Source organism: Eulemur rufifrons, chromosome 6, assembly GCF_041146395.1.
Source record: "Eulemur rufifrons isolate Redbay chromosome 6, OSU_ERuf_1, whole genome shotgun sequence".
Lineage (NCBI taxonomy): Eukaryota > Metazoa > Chordata > Mammalia > Primates > Lemuridae > Eulemur > Eulemur rufifrons.
In genome coordinates this window covers 98,417,227-98,444,297 of record NC_090988.1, presented here as the reverse complement: position 1 = coordinate 98,444,297, position 27,071 = coordinate 98,417,227, and the positions used below count along the sequence as shown (strand labels likewise).

General features: G+C 46.6%; 1 protein-coding gene across 3 annotated transcripts; it reads right to left on the bottom strand.

Annotated features, from left to right (window-relative positions):
- Window positions 1-760: 760 nt before the first annotated feature.
- On the bottom strand, window positions 761-26,361 carry LOC138384660 (phospholipase A and acyltransferase 3). 3 transcript variants are annotated; one of them, XM_069470288.1, is made up of 5 exons: window positions 26,297-26,361; window positions 25,804-25,882; window positions 13,835-13,937; window positions 12,217-12,485; window positions 761-2,722 (listed from the first exon to the last, which is right to left on the bottom strand). In XM_069470288.1, the coding sequence occupies exons 2-5, from the start codon at window positions 25,816-25,818 to the stop codon at window positions 2,621-2,623; spliced, it is 489 nt and encodes a 162-aa protein (XP_069326389.1). In that variant the 5' UTR covers window positions 25,819-25,882; window positions 26,297-26,361; the 3' UTR covers window positions 761-2,620. The 3 variants fall into 3 exon arrangements, with proteins under 3 accessions (XP_069326389.1, XP_069326388.1, XP_069326390.1); XM_069470287.1 differs by having other exon boundaries at window positions 26,261-26,360; XM_069470289.1 differs by lacking the exons at window positions 25,804-25,882; window positions 26,297-26,361 and adding an exon at window positions 17,982-17,990.
- Window positions 26,362-27,071: the final 710 nt, after the last annotated feature.

Genomic DNA, 27,071 nt, shown 5'->3' with positions numbered 1-27,071 from the left:
TTCTGAGAGTCTCCACCAAGAAGGCTCTCAGCAGAAGTACCCCCTTGACCTTGGATTTCCCAGCCTCAGAACCGTAAGAAATAAATTTCATTTCTTATAAATTACCCATGTTCAGATATTCTTTTATAAGCAACAGGAAAAAAACTAAGATGGATGGTAAATTTATTAATTTCTCCTTGTAATTGGCCAAAACTTTCATGATCTATTTTGAGACTATTATTAGATGAAAGCAAGTTTAAATTATTATATATTTCTAGTGAGTTGAAACTTTTATCAGATCCTTTTTATTCTCTTTCTGTCTCACAATAACTTTTGCTTTAAAGCCTGTATTTTCTGACATCAATATGGTTATACCAACTTTTAGTTAGTATGGCAATTTTGAGTTCATATTTGTCTAGCATATCTTTTTTATCCTTCTAATTTCTAAATATTATTATATGATTTATTAAAGTAGATTCAAAAGCATTCTTTTATTTAAACTTTCAAGTTCAAACTTCAGATATTGCTAAAGATGTTTGCTACGTAAATTTTTTAACATACGTAAAGTACTAGAAAATCTAATACTGTACAATGACTACCTACCTACCCTATAGCCACTGCCTCAATTAAAAACTTATTATTTTGCCATATTTGCTTTATCTGCATCTACTTTTTTAAATTAGGGCATGTGTTTACATAAGCCCAATGCCGTTATCACACTTATTAACCATTGCTTAATATTCTTGAATACCCAGTCCATATTCAAAATTTTCCAATTATCCCAAATTGTTTTTATAGTTGCTTTTCACATTTAGTTGTTTTGTCTCTAACAAAACCTAGGACAGCTTTCACACACCGCTGACTTTTCTCCTTGATAACATTAACTTTTTAAAGATATCAGACCAGTTGTCATGTAAAATGTCCATCCTTTTCATTTCAATCTTTGTATCGTTATATTTTAAGTGTGCCTGCTGTAAACTGTATTCCCTGTGTAATGTTTGCCTTTTATTTTGCAAGTTTAGTCCATTTATGCTTATGATTATCTACATATTTGGAATTAGTTCTTCCATTTTATTTTGTTATTTCTACACATGCCACTTTTTAATGTAATTTTTCCTCCTCTATGATTGGTTGGTTGGTTGGTTGAATTGGACCAACTGTTTTGTTTTACTTTCTTCGGCTTGTTTTTCCCATTCCTTTTTTTCTCTATAATTAGTTTGGAGGTTTACACCGTATGTGTTGCCTTCACCTCATACCATGTGATAGAGAGAGAGAGCTTTGAAAGACTCACAGTTTGAACTCGGCCTGTGTCCCTTAGGTTTGGGAAGATGTTACATCAACAGAGCTGGGACCAAAAAAAAAAAAAAACTGCAAAGTAAGAAAATGATTCTTCTATGTACCCTGGGACATAGATGGGCAGGTATTCATCCTGTACCAGATCTGGACAGAGCTAGAAATGGAGCCATTTGTAACTCCTGTTCAGGACCCCAACAGACAGGATTGTCCCCAGAAAACCAGGACTGGGGAGGAAGGAAACAGTGGCAACCAGGTAGAAGGAAAGCATGGTTCTGTGGAAGCAAGGACAGTCGGCCCCAAGAGAACATTTCTGAGAAACCCACAAAAGCCCCTTTCAGAGAAACAGTCACACTGAACATTTACCACACCCAATGAGTAGCTGTAAGACCTCAAATGACCAGCCACAGAAGGTGGCACTTTCTCCCAGCCCCTCTCCTGAGGGCTCAGCAGCAGGGATGTCAATTCCGGGGCCAGTCACACTCCTACCCTCTAAAGTCTGAGGCAACATTTGTACCATGTGACTCCACCATCAGGCAGAGGTGATTGGCCCAGTGGAGGTCACCTGACACAAGATAGCCAATGAGAATGCTGAGCTTTGTGGTGAGCTGAGCCAATCAGATTCTCCCCTGGGAGCTTGCTCTGGGAGCTCAGAGCAGCAGGCTGGCATCAGGGAAAGATGAAGCTGAGCTGCCGAGAGAAGAGAAGGTGGGGATGTGGGATCAGAGACATGAGGGTCATGGCAAGCAGAAGTAGTGAGGAAGCAGGAGCACTGAAGGGGTAGAAGGGACAAGGCAGAGGAAGGACATGTAGCAGAGGAAAATAAGGGAAGTTTTAGCAAGGCTGTCAAGAGCATATACTGAGTTTCCTTATGGCAGAAGACTCTTTTTTTTTTTTTTTAACTCCATTGAACACCTACAGACTCCAGCTGCTGAATCTTAGCAGCCATACTGAATCTAGTTCCAGACCAAAAGTCCTGGCTGGCTGTCCTTGTGTATCAGGTCTGTCTGTCTCCCTTGCTGCCCATGTGCATCCTGACAACCAGAAACACCCTTTACTTAACTGGAGTTGGACTCTGTTGCCTGCAGTGCAAAGAACACAGCCCACAAAGAGAAAGTGAAAGAAAATCCAGGAACGGAGCCCAGCTCTTCCCTCAACAAACTCACACCAGGCAATTCTTGCTGCATTTTCCCCAGTAAAATCCTCTCTTACTGTGCTTTATTTTATTCTGTGACAATAAGCCTCGCTATAAAACAGAATGAAATCCACAAACCAAACCACAAACTCTGTAGCAAAATGAGACTCCCTTAATGTATAAAGTCATTCCTGACATGACAGTCCTTTTAACTTAATGCTTTTGTTGCTTGTTTCTTGAGAACATGACTCCAATGAGGCCCATGGCTGCCAAGCCCACTCCTGCGACGCCTGCTGCCATGACGAAATCTCTGACCTGCAACAGAGAAGAGGGTGAGTCAGACTCTGTGTCAGGAATCTGAGGACAGGCTGCATGTTCAACAGGGCCATTCAGCTCAGGGAGCCTCACATGCTCCGTGACCTTGCTGGCCAAACTCAGGAGTCAACAAATATTGGCAGGGAAAAGAGAAGGAGAGGGCTGAATGGGGAAAGAGTCAGTGGACAGAGCCAGCTGGCCTGGAATTTACATGGACTCAAAGATGGGACTTGATTCACCCTGTAGGTATTTAAAGTATATAAATCCTCAGGGGGTGACTGTGGAAAGGACAGGGAGACGATGCCAGGATGGTCAAAACCCTGGCTGGCCAGAGGGGAGCTCTTGAAGCAAGCGTGAAGTCAGGGAGGAGTTGTTACTGAGTATTCAGTGAACCGCGGCCTCCGTGAGAGCAAGGACCTGGCTGTCTCGTTCATCACCGTATCCCCAGTGCTGGTCCTGCCGGGCGTGGAGTTACTCTTTACGTGTTCTTAAATAAATGACTCAACCTTAAGTAGTAGTGACGTTATATTTAAAATTATTAAAATATCTGATTTGTATTGCTTGTCAGGGGAAAAAAGTGTTGCAAAGGTAAGAGTAAATTTCAGGGTAAAAATTGAATATATGTGAAATTTTACTCTCTCCTGAAACCCAACTGAAAGTAAAGAAGGCATTTGTTTTAGGCATAATTCCACAAAGACACAGAAATCACTAAATCCTAAGGCAGCAGTGGGAAAGGCTGAGGATCAACCCTAATTATACAAGAGAATCCTCCAAAAGGATTGTATTGACAACCGCAGGTAGCTCTGGAAGTGGGAGAAGGAGAGAGATCTTTAGCTAGGTCCCTCAACCTCCTCTATCACCCCAACAGAAGTCCGAAAGTTAATTCTCTAGAGAGGGTAAAACAGAAGATTTGGCGACCTATAAATCTAGCAGCACTTGTGAGGATGTGGGTGTCATACCACAAAAATGAGTTTGAGATACTGGAAACATGCTAAATGTGAGACCCCCAGAGCTCCCGCCCCTCTCCCAGAACTTCACCCTCTACACAAGAGTCTGGAAGACGTTTCTGGGGAATCTGACCAGCCCAGGTGGGAACAACAAAAGATAGCAATACTGAGCATTCCCAAACAAAGAGCCAACCAGATCACCCCACAGTGAAGCCTGAAGTCAGCAGGCCATTGCCCTCACCCCACTCACTCCAAGACTACATTCAGTAGCAAGCCCCCTACCCTTATGCGTGAGCATACAACCAACGTACCAGGCATCTGAAGAAGGCCTCTAAAATTGAAGACAGAGAGCAAAACAAACAGAAAGAAAAGCAATCTAGAGAAACAGAAACCATATCTAGAAAAGAAAACGTCTTTTTTAAAACTATCATTAGAGAATAAGAGAATATATTACATCCAGTAAATAACCACATGGTACTATAAAAAATAATAGAATATTGAGAAATAAAAACAGTTCATAGAAAATAAAAATGACAGAAATGGCAAACTCAATAGAAAGGTTAAAAGGTAAATCTCTTAAAAAGAATAGCAAAAAAATAAAGATAGAAAACAGAAGCCAAAGGCCGGGCATGGTGGCTCACGCCTGTAATCCTAGCACTCTGGGAGGCTGAGGCGGGAGGATCGCTCCAGGTCAGGAGTTTGAGACCAACCTGAGCAAGAGCGAGACCCTGTCTCTACTAAAAATAGAAAGAAATTATCTGGACAACTAAAAATATATATAGAAAAAATTAGCCGGGCATGGTGGCACATGCCTGTAGTCCCAACTACTAGAGAGGCTAAGGCAGGAGGATCACTTGAGCCCAAGAGTTTGAGGTTGCTGTGAGCTAGGCTGATGCCACAGCCCTCTAGTCTGGGCAACAGAGCAAGACTCTGTCTCAAAAAAAAAAAAAAGAAACGAAAAGAAAAGAAAAGAAAACAGAAGCCAAAGATAAAAAATAGAGAAAACTCCAAGAAGTTCAATATTCAAATAACAAAAATTCCAGAAAGAGCAAAACAGAGGAGAAGAATCAAGAGTGAAATATCAATAATTCATGAAAATCTACTATAACCAAAGGATGTATTTCAGGTTGAAACGGTGCCCTGAGGCCCATCTTAATGGATAAAAGTAGATCTACACCAAGGCACATTACCATGAAATTTTAGAACACTGGGTAAAGAAAAGACATAACATCTAGGGCCAGGAAGAAAAACAGGAAATGGAGAAAAGATCAAGAATCAGGATGGCTTCTGATTTCTCAAAAGCAATGTTGGAAGCAAGAAGGCAATGGAGCAATGCCTCCAAACTGCTAAGTAAAACATTTCCAACCTAGAATTCTATACCCAGACAAACTATCAAATCAAGTGAAAGGGTAAAATAAAAAATAATTCAGACATACAGAATCTCAAAAAATTTACACTCCATGCATCCTTTTTCAGGAAGTTGCTGAAGAAGGTTCCATCAAAACAAATGAACAAAGAAAGAAGACATTAGATACAGAAGATGGGCCTTCCAGCACAGGAGAGAATAGAAGGGAAACTCCCTATTATGACGGTGAAATGAGGTCCTGGGATGACAGCTTTGTACCAGGTATAGAGAGTAAACAGTACGCAGAATAATGGCCCCCTAAAAATGTCCATGGCCTAATTCCAGGAACCTATAAATACATCATGCTACATGGCAAGGGGGAATTAAGGTTGCAGATGGAATTGAGGCTGCTAATCAATTTACCTTAAAATAGAGAGGTTATTCTGGATTATCCAGGTGGACCCAATGTAATCACAAAGTTTCGTAAAGATGGAAGACAGAGGCAAAAGAGTCAGTGTCACAGCGATGCGATGTGAGAAAGACTCAGCCAGCCAGTGCTGGCTTTGAAGACGGAAGGGGACTACAAGCCAAGGAATGCCAGCAGCCTCTGGAAGCTGGAAAAGCCAAGAAAATAGACTCTCTCCTAGAGCCTACAGAAAAGAACAGCAATGCCTTGACTGTAGCCCAGTGAGACCCATTTTGGACTTCTGACCTCCAGAACTATAAGATAATAAATTGGTGTTGTTTTAAGCCACTAAATTCATGGTGGTTTGTTATAGCAGCAATAGGAAACTAATACACTAACCAATGCAGACTGGAGCGGTGTGACTCAAGAGCCTGGCATGTTGGGGACAGCTATTGCCATTATCCTCTCCCACGGTACTGTCTCTGTACCCTAAAGCAACTCTGGAGGATGTGTTCTACCTAAATAAGGAAAAGAGCAAATAAATATGAAACTAAGAGATCATGGAACCAGGGAAATCTATCCAAGAGGAGGAAAGGAAATCCCAAGAAAGACAGCAAAGGGAAGCCCCAGGACAACGGTCATGCCACTGGCCCAGGAGGAGCCGGCACAGAGAGAAGGAGAAGGGCCATCTCTGGGATGGACGTGTCCAAAGAAAGCATACGAGAACTGATAGATTACTTGATGTGATCTCCCTTGTGAAGAATTGTACCGAGAGCTAATTGGATGGTGTGCGAAGAATTGACAATAGGTACCAAGAAAACTAAGCAATAAAAGGAAGTAATAATTATCATCAAGAAAAAAGAGCCACCTGCCCTCCTCAAAAAGAAAGGACAGCATCACAGGATACCACAACACTCAGCTATGAGCTTCGTCGTGAGTTCTGGCTGCTAAGGAGGTCGGTTCTGGGCACCCTGTGTTGTTAATTACGCTGGTGTATTTCCTGATGTTACACAAGACTGTGCTCAACACCTTTATGGCCCAGATATATATAATATTTTTTTTTTTTTTTTGAGACAGAGTCTCACTCTGTTGCCCAGGCTAGAGTGAGTGCCGTGGCGTCAGCCTAGCTCACAGCAACCTCAAACTCCTGAGCTCAAGCGATCCTCCTGTCTCAGCCTCCCAAGTAGCTGGGACTACAGGCATGCACCACCATGCCCGGCTAATTTTTTCTATATATAGTTTTAGCTGTCCATATAATTTCTTTCTATTTTTAGTAGAGATGGGGTCTCGCTCTTGCTCAGGCTGGTCTCGAACTCCTGAGCTCAAACGATCCGCCCACCTCGGCCTCCCAGAGTGCTAGGATTACAGGCGTGAGCCACTGCGCCCGGCCAGATATATATAATATTTTTTTTTTTTTTTTTTTTTGAGACAGAGTCTCACTCTGTTGCCCAGGCTAGAGTGAGTGTCATGGCGTCAGCCTATATAATATTTTTTTAACCACTGAAGACCTCCACACTCTTCTCTACATTGGTCATATGGAAGTTTTAACAGACAGAACTCATGATGACAAAAGTCTGGATGAAGTTACCAGCCTGAGGTTTGACTGCTGGTCAGCCTGTAAAGCCTCCTCTAAAAGGTAATTAGGCACAGGTTTGTGGCAGCCGTGGTTCTCTTGGGCTAACTTGCTAGGGGATCTGCATAAAATCACTTGTTTCCAGTGTTTTCCTTGCTAAGCTCCACGTCAGGGTAGGAGAAATGGTTTGCAGATAATGGAGGAGGAACAATATGTCCCTAGTTCTTTACAGAACCTCACAGTGTGAGAACAAATGCTGATGCAACGGGTTCAGACAAAAGACACTTTGTCAAGGAAAACAACAGTCACCTCATTGCCTGTGGTCATGCTTTGTACACAGTCAAAGAGTGGGATTAACACAAGAAAGTGGTATCCAGTCCGTCCTACAGTACACACTTCATGGGGAAAACTATCTGTGCAAGGGTCAGTGCTGCCTTCAGCGCCATTGATAATTCTCTTGTTGCAAGGCCCAGAGGTCCAGCACAGCGCCGTGCTGATGTCGCCGGACTTCTGCCCGTGAGAATGGGCTCCATGGTGTGCGTCACAGGTCTTACACCAGAATACTGTGAAAGAGAAAAACTGTCCCTCATTAGAAATCTGTCTTTTTTTAAGTCAGCAGACAAATGCTATCAGACTGCAGATGTTTAGCCACTTATGCCGCACAGCTCTTCTGAGTTAAGCCCCAACTCAGGGAAGTCTGAATTGTTCCTGGGAAAAAGAAAATTCTCGTGTGCTTCCTTCACTTTCAGCAATGCTGTAAGTGGAATAAAGAAGTAGAGGCCGGGCATGGTGGCTCACGCCTGTAATCCTAGCACTCTGGGAGGCCGAGGTGGGAGGATCGCTTGAGCTCAGGTGTTCAAGACCAGTCTGAGCAAGAGCGAGACCCCGTCTCTACTAATAATAGAAAAAATAGCCAGACATGGTGGTGCACGCCTGTAGTCCCAGCTACTCAGGAGGCTGAAGCAGGAGGATCGTTTGAGCCCAGGAGTTTGAGGCTGCTGTGAGCTATGATCACACCACTGTACTCTAGCCAGGGTGACAGAGCAACACTCTGTCTCAAAAAGAAAAAGTGGAGAAGACTCTTGTTATTCTGAAAGCAACTGAATTTAGACTATTAAAGGTTGCAATATAAGAATTGTTATAAAAATATTTGTATAAAAATTTGGTTTCATTTACAGTACTTTCAAAATAATATCCCATAATTTATCCAGATTCATGTAATATGCATATTGCCACTGGACATATTTTTAATTTCTATTTATCTTAATATTTTATTTGACTCAGATTAGACTTCATTGTTAGCATACCTTCTGGTTGCTTTTTTTAAAGTGCTATTCGGCATGAAAGCTTCTTTATAAAACCTTACTGAAATACGCCTTCTTTTTTTTAAGCCTAAGTATTGTTAGGTAGGTGGAAAGTAGGGAATTCCTTTTTTAGAATATTCTTAGGCATATAAAGCACAAATTACATTTTAGTTTAAATTCATTGCTTCCCTCTCTTACTAGGAAGTTAGATGAGTCACAAAAATTCTGTTGAAGGAAAATCTAGTCTGCTTCAAAGAGCTTACTTCGCACAAATAAAGATAATGCTGACCAGATTCTTTAAAAAGCAAACAAAAATGCTCATGAGTTAAATGAAAAGGAGAATCGCTGCTTTGACAGCACTTACAAAGAAAAACACTGGGAGCATTTTCCAATTTGTACTAAGCCCACCATCTCTGATGAGGCGGGGCACGTGCAGAAGTTGTATTTAATTTGGGTCACAGCATGTGTGATGATCATTACTCAGCTAGGCCAGCACCTCTCAACTGGGGACAGTTTTGCCCTCTGGGGAAATTTGGCAATGTCTGCGGATGTTCTTGGTTTACACCTGGGGGTGGAGGCTGCTGGTATCCAGTGTGCAGAGGCCAGGCTGCCGCTAAACATCCTGCCACGCACAATGAAGAATTCTCTGGCCCAAAGTGTGAACAGAGCTGAGGTCAAGAAACCCTCATCCTAGACGAAGAAATGAAAGACGAAATCTTTGGAAACAGTAGAGATGGCACCTCTTTTTATTGTGTAGAATATTCTGGTTTCGTTTTCCATGAAGGGATCCAGTAGAATTGTTTATGTTGTGTCATTGTTGTGTTGTCATTGTTTTGCCTCTTTCAAGTGAACGGGTGAATGAGTAAGTACATGGGGCGAAAGCCACAGAAAGAAAAGTGTGATGTGCCTAATTTGTATTGCTTCATTTTGCAACAAGAGTTGAACTATTGTTTACTTTGCAACAAGAGTTGAATTATTGTTTAAAAAAAGAGTAAACGGCAGAAAATATTTCTTAGTTATTTTACTATCTCAAGATTTGGAATTTTATTTAATTACTCTAAATAGCATTTGTACCTAATAACATGAACATTTTATTAAATTATGTAAGAATTTTGTGTTGACTTAAAATTCTCTACTTACATAAACTTGTGGACTTATTATTTATTCTATTAGTAAACACTGAAAGAATAACTAAAAATGAGATGATGAGGATATATTTTGCATATATACCAAATATTCTCAATGTTGCACCCTGGATTTCATAGAGTATCTTATTGCTTCCCAAGGTTGTATTGAAAGCCATATTTGGAGTTTATTGCTGCACAGGAGTGTGGAAATTTGCCTGAAGTGGAAACCATGAATGAATGAAAACCTTGATTGGAATGCAATGTTACCACAGATGAAATCAGATTTTTTAGCCTAAGTTTCTCTTTTTTATGCTAATATTGCCACTGCTAGTTCTACTTTTAAAACTTCTATTATACCTAAATCTGCCAATAAATGTTAGTTTTCAAATTTAAAAAAGACAAATAAATAGAAAAGAGGAAAGAGAAGATAAAAAAATCAGAGGAGCAGTCTAGGAGTCCAACAACCTAATGATAGGAATTCCAGAGAAGACAAAATAGGAAATTTCCCAGAACTATAGGAAGTGAGTTTCCAGATTGAAAGGAGTCACCAACTGCCTGCACAATACAAGAAAATAGACCCACACAGGCATATCATGGTGAAATTTCAGAATATGGAGGATAAAAAGATTATATAAGCTTCTGGAAAGAAAAAGTAGATCACTTACAAAGGATCAAAAATCAGAACAATGTCAGACTTCTCTACCATAAACACAAAAGCTAGATGGCAATAAAGCAATGCCTTCAAAGTTTTGAAAACAATTATTTCCAGCCTAGAATCCTATACCCAGCCAAACTATCAATCAAATGTGAGGATAAAACGAAGGCGTTTTCAGGCATGCACAGCTTCTCAGTAAACTATTAGGGGAAGTAGTCCACCAAAGCAAGGGAGTAAACCAAGAAAGAGAAAGATATGAGCTACTGAGGATGAAAGCATTGCTACAAGAGAGAACTGAAAGGAATTTCTAGGACGCTAGTAAAGGGAGATACCAGGATGGCAGCCATGTTTCGCCACATGCTCCTAGAGAGGTAAGTGTTTTGAAGGCCATTATCCCCAAGAGACAGATGTGCTGAGTGTCAGCGTCCCCCAGATTCCTTCTTTCATTGCAACACACTTTTAACCTGACAATATTCAGGTACTAATGAAGTTCCTCTCGTGGCCCTGCCCACTGATTCCCCAGAAGAAGGTTCTTACAGACTCTTGGGGAAGTCAAAGCCAGACTGTGACCCAGAGACTGTGGGAGTCTTCACCAAACATTGACAATACTGCTCTTTCCTTACCTGGTTAGATATGGACCTGCTACTCAATTTTTATAGTAATCACCTTTAACATTCATATATATATATATATATAAAGAGTTGTTGAACAATAATAACCCAATTGATTGAAAAAAATAAGAGGATACCTTATTAGAAGATAACTAATATCTTATCATAGAGAGGAATAGGAACAAACTAACCCACACGGGGTCGGTGTAATAAACACAGCGTTATCAGCAGCACAAAGGAGAGTTGCGAGTGACCCCTATAGGTGGTGCTGGTGAATTCAAGACCCCCCTGCTCCCCATTCAAGTCACTGTGGCCCAGAGAGGTGGACAAGGCACTGGATAAGCCGAGCAAAAACAAACAAATAAATAAGATGAGGACAATTATGACTCCATCTACTAATACAATTTGTTTTTCTGAGATAGGATCTTGCTATGTTGCTCAGGATGGCCTCAAAATCCTGGCCTCAAGCAATCCTCCCACCTTGGCCTCCCAAAGTACTGAGATTACAGGCGGTACTGAGCCACTGCACCTGGCTCCTACTACAATTTATTAAGTGCACTTTCAGAATCTGCACTGTGCTAAGCATAAAGGTGCTCTTATTTAACTCACATTGCAATCCTCCAAGACAGGCATCATCATTTGTACTTTAACAAAGTGTAGGGAGCTTGATAAATCCCCCAAGGTCACACAGGTGGCAAAGGTAGCGCCCAGACACAGCCCAGGGCTGCCTGGCTCTGTGAGCCCACACTCTTGACCACCACACTGACCGAGGACGAAGAGGTCAGATCCCAAAAAACAAAAACATTAATGCAAGTAAACAACAACAGATCTTAACCTCATCATTCACTGAAAAAGTTAAAAACCACCACATTCTTTTGCATCAACAGTCATGTGAGAATTTTCTGAAAAATGCTCTCACCGCCCCCCAAAAAAAAGGGAGGGGAGGAAGTGAGAGAGAACGAGAGGAGAAAAAAGACACAAAGAAGAGAGGCCATGACCAAAATCAGACCAAGTAAGCAAGACTGCATCCCCAGGGTCTCCGGACTGACGCTGGGGCTCACTAAGGCTGTGTCACACAGACCTGAGCTTCACATCCCACTTCTGCTACTTATCAGCACAGGAAAAGACAGGAACTGAAGACTCAACAAAGATTTGCTTGATGAAATGAATGGCCACAGACAGTTATTTAAGCTCTATGAGCCTCAGTTTCCCCATCTGTAAGGTGAGGATCATAAAACCTGCCTCTAGGCCAGGGCCAGGGCCAGGGAGGGCTCGGCAGCAGGGTGACCCTCAGGGCCGCGGCTCCTTCCTTGGCCATCACCCCCAACCCCACTGATCTGCACTGCCCACCTGCCGTCTGTCACCCCCACCCCCCGTCCCCACCCCGACGGCAGCGTCCTCGAGGCAGGAATTCTGTCTCTGCCCTTTGCCTGTTCGTGCCCCTGTCTCCACCCACACTGATGCCCAGCTGCTGTCAGCTGAGGGAACCTCTGGTTCCCGGGGAAGGGACTTGGCTGAGGACGCACCTGGTCGCTGCGGGGGACTCCGTAGCGCAGCTCATTCACAAAGTGCTCGCAGTTCTCGCTGGTCAGCTTGTAGAGCACCTCCTGCCCCACCAGCTCCTCCGCCCGCTTGACGATTTTGTTGGGAGGCAGTGGCTCGTACTTGTTATCGTGTTTGTTATTGACCTGGTACTTGTCTCTCCCGGCCACATCATACAGCAGCTCCTTCTTCACTATGGCTCTGTTGGTCAGGGCGGACATCACGCTGGCGGCACCGGCTCCCGCAACCTCACCTGCGGATCCACAAAGAGGAAACAGAGAGGGGTTGGCCCTGGGCAGCACCCCAGGGGCTCAGAGCTGGGCATCCGCCCTTGGTACCATCCACAAAGGATGAGCAAGATGTGGAAGGGCTAGGCTGTGTGGCTTTGAAGAAGGCACTTGTGGTCCCTAGGCCCTGGTTTCCTTATCTGAAATGAGGAGTAGGGAAGTTCCATGTTTTACTTTACTTTAAAAAAAAAAGTTCCATCTTTTTTTTTTAACCCACAGAAGCTGGCCTTCTACACCCCATGACACCCAAGTGGCCCTCTTCTTAATTATGCAGACATGAGCCAAGAGCATACTCATATTTCTGGGAAAACAGGGTGTGTCCCTCCTGTGATTCCATCGGGGCTACAGCTCCTTGACTATACAAAGCCAATTGCTGCAGAAAAGGTGGCTGGGTTTTCAGGAGTCCCAGCCCTTACGGGAGCAAAGGGACCAAAACACACAGCTGCTTCCCAAGCTGTGGCCCTAGGGAGGCCCAGTGGGCACGCAGCACAGCCCTGGCCAAGGGCCCAGGTCTGGAAGGAGAAACAAAGCTCCAGAAACAAGGACCTTGAAGAACAGGAGTCTGGGTTCAACACAAAGGCCAGGATGGTGAAGACAAAAAGCTGGTGCCAGCAGAGACAGGGTGTCCCTCCCAACGCGGCCAACCTGTACCGTGGGTGGCGGGGCACACGCTGAGTGTGGCAGCTGAGGAAGTGGGGATGCGCTCAAGAGGCAGAACTAGGTGCCGGGGGCATCACAAGAGGAGGCTCACTCTGCTCAAAGCCCCCACGGCCCTGTCAGTATCAGGTCCCCAGGGTGCCGCAGCAGCACCCTGCAAACCAAGTAGGACCAGTCTTCAACTGTGACACCCCGTTACAGTGACAAGCAATGGCAGGCGGGGCCGATCACATCCACGTCCTGCTCTGCGTGGCTTTCCAGAGACAACAAACCCGCACCCTGAGCACAGTGCTGAGATTTCAGACCTGAGAGAAGCAGGGCAGGGGGCGCTTGGGGGACTCACTCGGGTGAGTGAGAGACGGTGCCCTCGCCAACCCCGCGCTTATGGAGAGGGCGAGCTCCTGATGCCCATCTGGGCTCGGCGCCCAGCAGGCTCGGTGACAGGGCTGGGACTGGGGTGAGGCCAGCACGAGGCAAGGGTTCCAAGGAATAGACTTTGAAAACCACTGCCCCACCCCAAATTGCCTTCTTATAACACTCAGGAACACAGCCAGTCAAGGAACAAGGAAAATGTGGGGGTCACACGTTACCCACCGCTCCCCCACCCCACTTTCCCAGCCCCTGGGCCCAGCACCATGGAGACCCTGTGTGCCCTTACTTGGGGGGGCCAGGTGGACCACATATCCATCGCCAACATAGATGGCCCAGTGTCTGTAGAAAGGGCGGAAAATCTCAATCAGGTCTCCGATCTCCGGCTCTGGCTGCAAAACCAAGAACAGGGTTGTTAGAGGTGGCATGAGACCTTGGAACCGGGGGCAGGGCTCAGTCAGGCGGGTGCAGCTCAGCGGGCCCCAGCTGTCAGCTCAGCAGGACACATGTCCTGAGCCCAGCCCTGCCCTGCTGGTCCAACACCCGCCTGACTTCACAAGCCTGTGCCCCGGACCCGCAGGTGCAGATCGTGGAGTGCCGACCTAGAGGGCTTCTTCATTAGCTGGAGTCTCCGCCTGACTGTGACTATTTCTAGGAATATCACTGTTGAACTCTTACCCTGAGCCAAGCCCTCTGCTGTGTTCTACAGGGCGGCTCCATAAACCCACACAACCATCCTATGAGGCAGGTACCGTGATGAAGCCCATTTCATGGATGAGGAAATCGAGGCCTAGAGATGGGAGAGAATTTGTGCAAAGCCACACAGCTGGTGGTGCCACGGCCAGGACTCGAAGCTGGGCCAGCTGATTCCCAGAGAATCACCCCCAGTTATTCAGCTGTTGCTGCCCACGTGGGGCCCCTGCCAGAGGCCCTGGGATCTGGAGGGCACCCCGCAGACGCTCCGCAGCCTGGCCTGGGCCCGAGGGGGAACCAGTGTGGGTCTCCGGCAGTAACGTCCCGCAGCCACTCAGCCTGATGCTGAGGGGTGTGAGTGCACGTGTGAGCGTGAGGCTGTGTGAGGGAGGGCGTGTGCGTGTGTGTGTGCGTGCGGCGTGGAGCAGTGTGTGAGCGCAGGCAGGTAGGACGGGCACTGCGCATGCTCCCCAGAGTCCCGCCCCGTTGGGGGGCACGGGGCGGAGTCTGAGAGAGCTACGGGGAGGTTCAAGATCACTTCCCTCCGGCCTCACTGGCGTCCGCTGTCAGACCCCGTGCTGCGTGCAGGGGCCGGCGAGAACTCCCACTGGGCCGGAATCTGAGGTGACAGGCTTCTCCGGCCCAGGCCGGCCCTCGGCCTCTGTAATGGGCGAGGAACCACCCCTCTGGACACCCAGACAGAGCGCGCCCCGGGCTGGCCCGGGCCGTCCGCCCTCGCGGGAGTCCGCCGCAGTCAGGGCGCGGGGGCCGGGCGGGGCCCCGGGAGGCAGGCCCGCAGCAGGGCCCACGGGCGGCTCGCTTATTATTTCCCAGAAATAGTAAAACTACAAACAAGCATCACGCGTGCCAGGAGGAAAGTCTTTTCACGAGAATGTTACGGATAAATCATGTTCTCCTTTTTGCAATACCTATAATTTATCTTCCAAACAGAGGGCGCCCGGTTCTTACCGAGAGCCTGTATCAGAACCACGGACAACGGCCACGATGTGTCAATCCCATTTGTTCTCCCGAATAAAAGAAAAAATATATTAATTGTTTGGTCACAGTTAGGCAGTCTTCAAGGTCCCCCAGAGGGAATTTAACCAGGATCTCCCTGAACAGGCAGGGACGGAAAGGCAGGGCAGGGCCCGGCGCTGGGGGAGGCTGTGATTGGACAGGACAACGCCAACGTGACATCGGGCAATAGCAGCCCGCAGACGCGAGGGGCTCGCTGTGCTCCAGGCAAACAACAGTGACAGGGACCGACACATGGAAACGTGCTGCATTTAAAAAAACAAAAAACTTATCACAATGACAAAAATAAATAAATAACTATTATAATGGCTTGGGCAGAAAACACATTTATTTATCTACAAGGGAAGAGTGAAAAATGTCCTACCCAAACAGCTACATACTGTAAGATTCCATTTATATGTCATTCTAGAACAGGCGTAACTACAGGACAGAAAATTAATCAGCGATTGCCCAGGGCTGGGCACGAGAGACTGGCTGTCCCCGAGGAGAGGGACTGACTTCCCCGGGCAGGAGGGAATTTCAGGATAATTAAACTTTCTATACTGTCCTATATCTTGATGGTAGTGAAGATTCTGCAAGTGCATGTATTTATTAAAACTCACAGAACTGACCATGAAAAGGGTAAATTATATCTTAATATTTTAAAAGAAACCAATTTTTAAAAACAAATAAAAATTAGAAATAATTTTTTTAAATGGACAGCTACAATTTGGAAGGAAAAAAGTTTTGACCTTTTTTTTTTTTTTTTTTACACTCAGCCAAGTTGCCTGTCCCTTGTAAGGGAAAAAGATACATTTCCCAAATATGCACAAGCTTGGCACTTAATACCACTCAAGGAAACTTCTTTTTTTTTTTTTTTTTTTTCCCTGAGGCAGGGTCTCGCTCTATTGCCCAGGCTAGAGTGCAGTGGCATCGTCATAGCCCACTGCAACGTCAAACTCCTGAGCTCCAGCAATCCTCCCACCTCAGTCTCTCAAAGTGCTAGGATTACAGGTGTGAGCCACTGCACCTAGCCAAGGAAACTTCTTTTTAAAAATGAAGCAAAAAGAGTAGACTTACCTATGGAGCCCTATGCTCTAGTTAGAAGCAAGGACTCACTGTTCCAACAGCAATGTGGGTTATCTTTAACACACAGTGCCGAGTGGGAAAATGAGGGTCAGCTCTATAATACCATGCCAGTTACATGAATTAAACATACATGCAGGCAAACCTACAATGCACATCTTACAGGAACCAACCCGAAAAAGTAATTTTTAAAAAGCAACAACAAGATAAGAATCATGCACACCAAAGGACGCATATTAAACGCATCAGGATGGTGGCCACTGGGGAGAGAGACGGAAGTAAAGAAAGATGATTAAAGGAAACAAATACATAAACAAACACATAAGAGTGGGGTCTCTGCAGGGACCAGTGAGGACAGAGTGCCAGGACCCGAGGATGGCAATAATTCACCCTCTCCCACTAAGATCCAACTAGAAAAACAATTACCGAATGATACACAAAAGCCAACCCGGCTGAATCAAAATTAAGAAGGCAAACTCATGCTCTAAAATTGGAAGCGTGAAAACTACAGTCATGGGCCAAATGTGGACCTCTGCCTGTTGTTGTACGGCCTGCAGGCTAAGAATGATTTTGAGATTGTTTGAGTAGCTAGTGGGGTGGGGAAGTCGAAAGAAGACTATTTTGTGACACATGAAAATGACATGAAATTCAAATTTTAGTGTCCATAAATAACACTTGCCTAGAACATAGCCACGCTCATACACTTACATTCTGTCCCTGCCTGTTTTCTCGATACAACAGCAGGATTGAGTCATTGTGACAGAGACGCTATAGCCTGCGAAATCTAAACTGTTTACTCTCTGGCCTTTTACGGAGAGAGTTTGCCAATCCTCGTTAGGAAAGAACCAGCTGCGACCCGGGAATGCAGCTCTGTCATGCTGTCAGGTGGTTCCAGCGGATGCCCTTCCACACTGAGCGAGAGCACCGCCTCCTCCAGGGCGGCCGGCCAGCCCAGCCCGCACCGCAGCCAAAGCTCTCCCATCTCCCCCGCAGCACATGCACTGACGGTGGCTAAGCCCGGTCTGTGCCCACGGGATTTCAGAACAAAAGTCCTTTATCCCTCCACAAAAGCAGTGTTACCAAGAGCTGAATAACAGCCATTTTCCTTAGCAAGCAAATTGAGGAGCAATTTCGGGCCTCTGAAATTCATACTGGAAAAACCACCCAAACAACCATCAGTAAGGACCACTTAAGCAAATTATCCTACATCCACACGGACATACAGACGTCGGAGAGAGCAAGGTGAATTCACGTGAGCAGACATGGAAGTACGAATTGAAAAAAGCAAGTTGAAAGACATTATTGTTTCATTTTTGCTTAAAATACATTTTTATACATTCATAGGTAAAATGTATCACACACTATATGAGCCGAGGAAAACACATCAAGCTGTTGTATGTTACATACAGTGGGCAGTTAGGATTCAGGGAATTTTATATTTTATTCCATTATTTTATTGTTCACATTTTTTACAGATAGGATATTACTTTGATGATAAAAATTTTTTTTTTTTTTTTTTGAGACAGAGTCTCACTCTGTTGCCCAGGCTAGAGTGAGTGCCGTGGCGTCAGCCTAGCTCACAGCAACCTCAAACTCCTGAACTCAAGCGATCCTCCTGTCTCAGCCTCCCGAGTAGCTGGGACTACAGGCATGTGCCACCATGCCCGGCTAATTTTTTCTATATATATTTTTAGCTGTCCATATAATTTCTTTCTATTTTTAGTAGAGATGGGGTCTCACTCTTGCTCAGGCTGGTCTCGAACTCCTGAGCTCAAACGATCCGCCCACCTCGGCCTCCCAGAGTGCTAGGATTACAGGCGTGAGCCACCGCGCCCGGCCTGATGATAAAAATTTTTAAGGGTTTTTAAACGGAAAAAAAAAATCCCTCATGTTGATGAACTTGCAATTTTTTAATTGGAAAGTATAGATATATCTGTTGCCAAAATGTCCTGAAACTGTCTCAATTTGGGGTATTAATTTTCTTTTTAATTATTTTCTAGTTTTCCAAAATGTTTAAATAGGCATGTGTTCATTTTAGAATCAGAAATAAAACTGAGACTCGACAAAATCAAGGGTGTTCGACTTTGGGTAACCCATACAATCACTATCATGTAAAACGAAATGCACAAGCAAAAAGATTAGAAAAATATATACACACGAACATCCTAACGGACGTTCCCTCAGGTGCTAGGTAAGGGTGGTTTTTGTGATTATTTTTGCTTCCTTCTATTTTTCCGTATTTTCCAGCTTTTCTGCAATGAGCATTTTCAAGTTTATAGCATGTTTCCCAACAATTCATGATGAAAAATTTTCAAACAGGACCCACTCGGTGGCTGTCGCCTGTAGTCCTAGCACTCTGGGAGGCTGAGGCAAGCAGATCGTTTGAGCTGAGGAGTTCGAGACCAGCCTGAGCAAGAGCAAGACCCCGTCTCTATTTTTCTAAAAATAGAAAAAATTAACCAGGCAACTAAAAATAGAAAAAAAAAATTAGCCGGGCATGGTGGCGCATGCCTGTAGTCCCAGATACTCAGGAGGCTGAGGCAGAAGGATCACTTGAGCCCAGTTTGAGGTTGCTGTGAGCTAGGCTGATGCCACAACAGTCTAGCCTGGGCAACAGAGCAAGACTCTGTCTCAAAAAACAAACAAACAAAAATTTCAAACATACAGTTTGAATTTTCAAACATTCAAAGTTGAAGGAAGTTTTTTAACAAACAGCCGCATATCCACCAGAGTGTGCTACTACATGCTGTGTTTGCTTCGTCACAAATATGTCCAACTACCATCTATTCATTCCTCCCGTGTAATATCTTTAAATTCTTTTTTGTGATTTAAGTAATTGAAGAGCTAATGCACTGAGGGAGTCAGGGCAATGACAACACAACAGACACATGAGGGACATGCTCTAATTCTGTGCTCCAGAGCCGGTTCCCAACTCCAAGCCTGCAGCTTGGATCCCAGCTGCAGCTGCAAGGTTTGGAACACAAGAGACACACAGTGCAACTTGGGTTTTAAAAGGGTCCCTCTGGCTGCTGTGTCGGGAAGGGATGGCAGGCAGGGAGCAAGGAGAATGGAGGGGACCTGCTAGGGGGCAAGCACAGAAGCAGCCATGCAAGCCCAGACCGGGTGGGAGGGGGGACAGGGGATGAGACGTAACGGATGCTGGGCCTACGTTGAAGGTACAGCCAACAGGCTGTGCTGATGGAGCAAGGTGGGCTGTGAAGGAAAGAGGAGTCACAAGTCCCCAAGGTTTCTGGCCAGAGCCGCTGGAAGGCTGGCATGGGGCTGGCTGCAGACAGAGTGGGCTGGGGGACCACCAGGTCCTCATGCCTGGGCTTGCAGCAGAGAATGTCTACCCGGCAGCCAAACTGGGGAGGCGGCTGCATCCAGGAGTCTGGAGCCCAGGAGCGTGCTCTGGGATAAAGGACACCCACCGTTATGAGAACAGCTTCTCTTGGGCGTTGGAGGCAAAGCCTGGCTGAAAGGGGTTTAAGAGAAGATGGGGGAGAGGAATTGGAGATGCTGTAGAAGAGGAAGCACCTGAGATTTTTGTTTAGGTCTTGAAAGATGAGAGGGAACTTGTACGTGGCAGAGACAGAATTCAAAGCCAGATCCCAGGACGTCCGAATCCCACACACTATACTGCAGGCAGAGAAGGTGGTAGGGAGGACATGGCCTTTAAGGGGGTCCATGGAGACAGGTAAGCAGGGGACAGGGAGGAGAGGGCAGGCGGGGCAGAGGGTTGGAAGGAGCAAAACCATTGTGGTGAGTGGGAATCCCAGGGTGCTCTTGGGATTTGGTCAGAAGCAGACTCCATGGGCTGGCGCCCAGGGCTGGTGTTATCATAAAGTTCCCAGGTGATTCTCCTGCGCAGCCCAGAGTGAGAACCACAGGAGACGGTATCTGAAGCGGAGAGAGGGGTAAGGCTGAAAAGTTAGACTGAAATGGGTGGTCATGCCTCATTTTGCAGGTAGGGAAACTGAGGCTAAGGGTGATGATGTCACTTGCCCAGGGTCAGCCTGGAAGTGGCAAAGACAATGTGAACCCCAACCTCTTCCTCACCCCTGCAAGGAGGCGGGAGACAGCCGGGCCCTACAGCAGGTTTCACCCCTCTCCGTGGCGGGCGCGGCATGCTAATCCACGTTCACCCTCGAGACTCGGACTCGGTGCAACACCCCCAGCTCTGGCACTGCACAGGGCCAGGGAGGAAAGCGTGGGCACTTTTAGAACAGTTTTCAACCCAAGGGTTGAAACAAAACAAAAAAAGAGTTTTCCTTTCACTCAAGGCCATGCAGGAAGCATTCCAGTACACCCACGCCCATTCGCCTCATCGGAATTTGGGGGGGGGTTGGGGTTTTTTATGAAATATTTCAGGAATACAAAAAAAAAAAATACAGAAAGTAGAATAGTGAGCACGACTGCTCTGTTTTAAATCAGGATGGATTTAATTTTCAGAAACAGCATAGTGATTACATACTTAGGGCTCTGTTCAAATCCCAGTTGCTTACTAACTGTATAGCCTTGGGCAAATTACCCAGCTTCTCCTGGCCTCAGTTTCCCGGGATGTAAAATGGGGATAATTATAGCACCTGATTCATGGATTATCCTGAGGCTGGAATAAGTGAATACATATAAAACACTCAGCAAACAGGACCTGGCGCATAGGAAGTGTTCAGTAACTGGCAGTTTTTACTGCCTCTGTTCCCAGGCGGTTGTTATTATTTTTTATTTGGAAAGATCACAGAATACTCGAAGGAGCAAGCTGTAAAACCAGTTGGAGATACTGTGGAGGTTGTGAAACCCAGACTGAGACCAGTTCTTCTCTGTGTTTCTCAAAACTACATGCTATGGTGACCGGAAATTCCTAACCTTGCCTGCCCACTGCATTTCTGACACTCTGGGGGAAATGTCTGGAAGCTCAAGATAACAGGAAGGCCTGAAGTCCAGGGTGGGTGTTGAGAAAGGACTTTTCAGCAGGGAGTTGAGAGTTTAGGTGCCAAAGTTTTAGGAAAAGAAAAAAACATGAGGAGCTGGGTGGGTCCCATCTATCTGAGGCTGTGTCCCCAGAAGCAGAGCCCAGCCCACCCACAGGGGCCTCAACTGAGCCCCTCTCTGCTCTATTGCTATGTGACCTTCAGGAATTACTTAACCTCTCTGAGCTTCTGTGGTAAAATGGGGTTAAGATCCATCCGGCAGGGTTTGTGTAAGAAATAACTGAGTTAATCAAAGTGAAAGTTGTAAAATCACTTAGGCCTGCGAGAGGGTCAAAACCCCGTGCTGCAGGCTGGGTGGGTGCAGAGAGGAGGAGGAGGCCTGGCTGCCCAGGTTCCCAGCCTCAAGGCCCAGAGAGAAGGTGGAGGAGGAATGAATAGGAGCTGGCCTGCCAAGTCACCCCTTCCCTGACTGCCACCCTGTGCCCTGGGCTCCTAGCCAGTCGGGGAGGGGCAGGAGCGGCTCCAGCTGGCATCAGGCCCAGCCTCAGCAGCCCAAAAGGCACAGGCATCCTGGGAAAAGGAGGCAAAACTCATCCGCCCTCCCAGGCTCTCAGCCACCAGCCCCCCAGACCTGTTCTCCTAGCTGGCAAACCTCACCCCTCGAGTCAGAACTGCCCCGACTCACTTGGAATTACCCCAGCACCACCACCAGGCACCAGGGGTTTCCACATGTTACCTGGAATCCTTACAACAGCCCCTTTTATAGACCAAGAAACTGAGCTCAGAGAGGGAAATTAACTTGCATAGGGTCTCAGAGCTCCCCAAAAAGCAGTGCCAGGATTCCACTGCAGACCTTCCTGAACCCAAAGGTCAGGTTCTTCCCACTCCAGCAAGTAATTCACACGAAGGTGCTGATGCCCAGTAACAGGAACGCTCTGCTCCCGTGGTGGGACTTGCGCCGGCATCACTGCATTCTAGGCCTGAAATGCCCTTCATTCACCTGGAAAACTCCTCCTCGTCCCTCAAAAAGGAGTCAACATCTCCACTCCTCGATGCCTCCCAGACGCCCTGGCAGAGAGAGTTGCTGCTGCCTCCACGATCGTACCTCTGTTACCAGATGACTATAATTGTGGAGCCGGATCCATGGGAAGGAGTGATCAGTTTCCACGCCCAGCCCGCCAGCTAGCCTTGAGCAGCGGAGGGCCAGGGTTCCGGCTAATTCACCAGCACCCAGCCTGGCACATGCAATGTTCTCAGCAGAGGTCTGTGGCCTAGAGGGATGCACTGCTTTCCCCTCTGAGCCCCTCTCAGCCTGTGGCTCCTCCAGAGTGAGGCAAAACCCTGAAGGGCCTGAAGGCCCAACTGCTATTTGAGCAGGGTCCTCCTCTCTGCCCTCCCCTTTGCACCTGAACCAGCTCCGCAGAGGTGTGTCAGGACTTGGATCACAAGGCAGTCGGGTAGGGAGCCCCGACCCAGGGAACAGGGAAGGCCCATCAATTTCCTCATGTTACCGAGCCTCAGTTTCACTTTGGGTCCTCACTTCCTCACTCAGCAGCTGCTCAACTCGTCACAGATTCAAGGATAGGGCAGGTGGGGGAGGGGAGGGAAAAACCCCAGCCCACCAAGCAGACAAAAGAAAGAATCAGCCTGGGAGGCCACCCAGCCTGGACTAAAGGGCTCAGGGAGGTGGGGACGGAGCCTCTCCCATCCCAGGGAGGCTCGGGGAGCTGTTTCAACAAACATTCATCAGGCCCTCCCCCAGAGTGGGGAGGTGGGAGCCCGAATCCCCACTGCAGACAAACAGGGGTGAGTCATCTGTAGAAAATTTAAAAACGATAATAAAACCCACCAAAAGTCACTGCTTTTTATTATTACCACGTGCAGGCCATTCATGTCGGTGATAAAATGCTACTCCCCCAAAAGATACCTTGTTGGTCTAAATTCGAATTGCAGCAATTACAACTGAGATTTAATAATAAACATGTGAACCTCCAATGAGCACATTTTTATTTCTTACTCTTTTAAAAATTTTGTCTTCTACCTGGCAGTTAAGTTAGAGAACGCACAGTTACACAGTCTGGTCCTGACGCACAGACTCAGCCACACATTCTGTTTCTACGGTTGGTTCCTAAGGGCTCACAATAGAGCTCACTTTATACAGTTTATGTGGCCAGTCCTGCAGTCTTACGTTTTCCTGTGTTTAAACAGAAGACAAAACAGTCTCCCTCCCAGTGCCAAAAGAAACTAAAAGAGCAATGTTCCAAAGCCTGGATGGTTCTCACCAAGAACTAGACTCTCTTTCTAAAGCGATGGATTCAAGGTCAACATTCGCTATCATCCAGTCCTTTTCTCTGATCTTTGCAGAAGAAAAAAAACTTGGGGAATTTTGCCAAATAAAACGAAAACTTAATGAGGAATTTTCAGGGGAAGATGTTTTAGTGAAAATGTTTCTCATGTAGAGATATTTAAAAGCTGCTTTGTTTTTTAAAAATTTTTGCTTTTTGTTTCCTTTTTAATTTCTCACTCTACTCATTTGTTCTGAAGAACCTGTTTGTTTGTTTGTTTTTTTAAAAAAGACATAAGCAATATTGCAATGTCTGGAATTTATTACAAAATGGGATTTTTATAAATCTCAGCCATAATGTTTAAGGCTTTTCCTAACTTTTTGTCTCTCTGTTGTTTCATGCAAAACAGCTTTTGAAATAAAAATTAATAAAAAGTTTTCTTCAATCAACTGTGAGCAAAGACGGATCGGTAAATCCAGCTCTACTGAGCGTTGAACATGAATATGCAAAGAAGACCCATTTGGACACAGTCATGGGCAACTTTTCAGAAGTTTCCAAAGCAGAAGTTGTAATGTTATTATCATTCATTACTGACACCAACCTATATGTAAGAGTAGGCTTTTTCCCCTGTTTTTCAAAAATACTTTAATGCAATTAAAAACTTTTTCCTATTGCTGCATAACGGGGAAGGTGGCTCGGGGGTCCCTGTCCTTCCCCCCCCCACCCCCCGAGGAAGATAGGGTGGGCGGGCGGGCCCAAGCCCCAAGTGTCACAGCCCCCCAGCAGTAGCACTCGCTATTTAAAAAAAAAAAAAAAGAAAGAAAGACAATGAAATATATATAATATTAAAAAAAAAACTTTTTCAGCCGGGCGCGGTGGCTCACGCCTGCAATCCTAGCACTTGGGAGGCCAAGATGGGCAGATGGTTTGAGCTCAGGAGTTTGAGACCAGCCTGAGCAGGAGTGAGACCCCCGTCTCTACTAAAAAAATAGAAAGAAATTAGCTGGACAACTAAAAATATATAGAAAAAATTAGCCAGGCATGGTGGCGCATGCCTGTAGTCCCAGCTACTCAGGAGGCTGAGGCAGGAGGATCGCTTGAGCCCAGGAGTTTGAGGTTGCTGTGAGTGAAGCTGACACCACAGCACTCTAGCCCGGGGAAGAGTGAGACTCTGTCTCAAAAAAAAAAAAAAAAACTTTTTCCATTACTTTTTCTTGCTTTTGCACTATCACATTTACTTTATTTTTCAGTTTTTCTTTTTCTTACTGGCATGATTACATACGTGAAGTTCAATAAAAGAAAATGTTCACTGTGCTTTTGTCTGGACATTATTACTACTACTCATTTCACGATTATCACTGAGAATAACGTTGTCAGACAGAGTAGAGGATATTAAAAAGTGACCACTCCAGGTGTCAAATATGCCAGATACACTCTGCCACCCGGCACTGCGCAAAGCTCTTCATACAGATTGAAACAAGAAGAACGACAGGGACAGTGAATGATGGTTGAGCATTCATTGTGTGTGCCAGGCACTGTTCTGAGCACTTCCTAAGTATTAAGTGATAGAAACTTCACGCTGGGGAACAGTGGATTTGAACTTGATCAAAGTCCTGCAGCCAGGGGCTCAGTGGGAACACAATCCGCGGTGGGTCCATCTCAAAAATCTGTACTCTGAACCCCGCACCGCCCCCCCACCCTGCACCACCCCTGCCCGCGCAGTCCTCCCTGGTCGAAGGGAGGCATTTGCCAAGCCCCGGTATGATTTCTGAACTACATCACAGGTTAGAAAGAGGAAAAGCCAGAGCTGGGAATGTGCTGGGCAGGGCTGGCCACAGGGTGAGTCACCTGACACCACAAAAGGCCCCTGCGGTCAGGGCCTGGGGCTGCAGGTCCAGCCTCAGCCATTCAGCCCCAAAAGCCCGTCCCCTGTCCCGGTTTGACTCAAGAGGGCAGCGCCCAACTTGTGTGAAGAGACCTGGCCCCCTCTGCCTCCCTCCCGAGGGTCCCGTTTCAGGCAGGGCTGCCTCCAAACGGGCCCTGGCCGGGGCAAGAACTGAGCCCACAGCTCCAACAGGTGGCCCTGCCACCTCCCTACCCCACCCCCCGGGGACACCGGACGCCAGCAGCTGATGGAGGTGCGGTCCCCACATCTTCAAAGATCCTCTCTCCAAAGTAAAAAGTTGGGCTCCAGGACAAGGAGTCACCATTAAAACACGACTCCCACCCTCCCCCGCCTCCACACTTACAATGGGCGCGCGCATCTTCTTTTGGTGATGTGGACCCTCAGTGTCAGCCTCGATCTCGCCTTATCAGCTGCGAAAATACCTGAGGCAGGGGGAGCAGGGATTGAGTATGTCATTAACAGGTAACAGCGTCCCCAAGCCCCCAGCGGACGGTGGCTTGTGGCGGGGAGAACTTGGGGTGTGTCTCGGACCCGTCTGGGAACAAGCACCTCACTCCCCCCCGCCCAGTGTCTCACCGGACCCCTCCCCGCTCCCGCCCTTGGCCTTGAACGGATGGATCCTTCACAGGGGCCAGGGACTTTGCACCGACACCCGACACCCCGGTGGCCGGCAGACGAGCTGGGTCGGGCCGGTGCCCAGGAGGCCGCGGCTGCTCCTCCAACTCGTCTACTCTCGCCCAGCTCAACTCCTCCACCTCCAGGGCAAGCCTCGGCCGGGAGAAGCAGCCCAAGCATCTTACCCTTCTCTGCGTCCCCGAAAGGACCGCTCCACCTACCGCGCGGCCGCCCCAGCAGTGGGAACCGCTCTAATGGCCGCAGAGACCCGGCCAGTGTGAGGTCACCCTGCCCCTCCCCGTGTGGCCGGCTAATGGGAGCCGCGCAGAGCTCCCTGCCCCGGCCTCTGGGGCGGCTGGATGCCTCCCGCCCCCTCTGCACCGCCTCCGCCCTCCTGCAGCCCAGATCCAGCCCCTGCAACCCCGCCTTCGCCGCCGCCCTGCGCCCGGCCCTCCCCGGGCACCAGCATGGGAACTCGTTGCATTCTGCCTGAACTCTGCACACACATCCCACTGCAGGGTCAAGACCAATTTCCGCATCTCCTTCATTCAAGAGTGGGCGTGTAGTTTAAAAACGGATCGAGTTAAAAATACACCACCCTGGCCTATTGACTGTTTCGAATTAAATACCCTTGAAACTCAGCAGGTGCAAGAAAATCATTCTGATCTCTTTTCGGTTTCTTAAAAGCAGGAGATGAAATTCCCATGTGAAGGACACCCTTCCTGTACTTAGAAGAAAAAGCAGCATCCTTATCCTCAAAGATAAGAAGTCAAGACCAAAAGAATTCCATGCAGATCTTATTTTTAAAAGTTTTTTTTCATTTCTTATTTTTTTAATTGACAAATAAAAATTTCATATATTTATCATGTACAGCATGTTTTGAAATATATAAACATTGTGAATAACTAAATCGAGCTGATTAAGATAGGCATTACCTCACATACTTTCTTCCTGGTGAGAACACAAAATCTCACTCAGCAATTTTCAAGAATACAG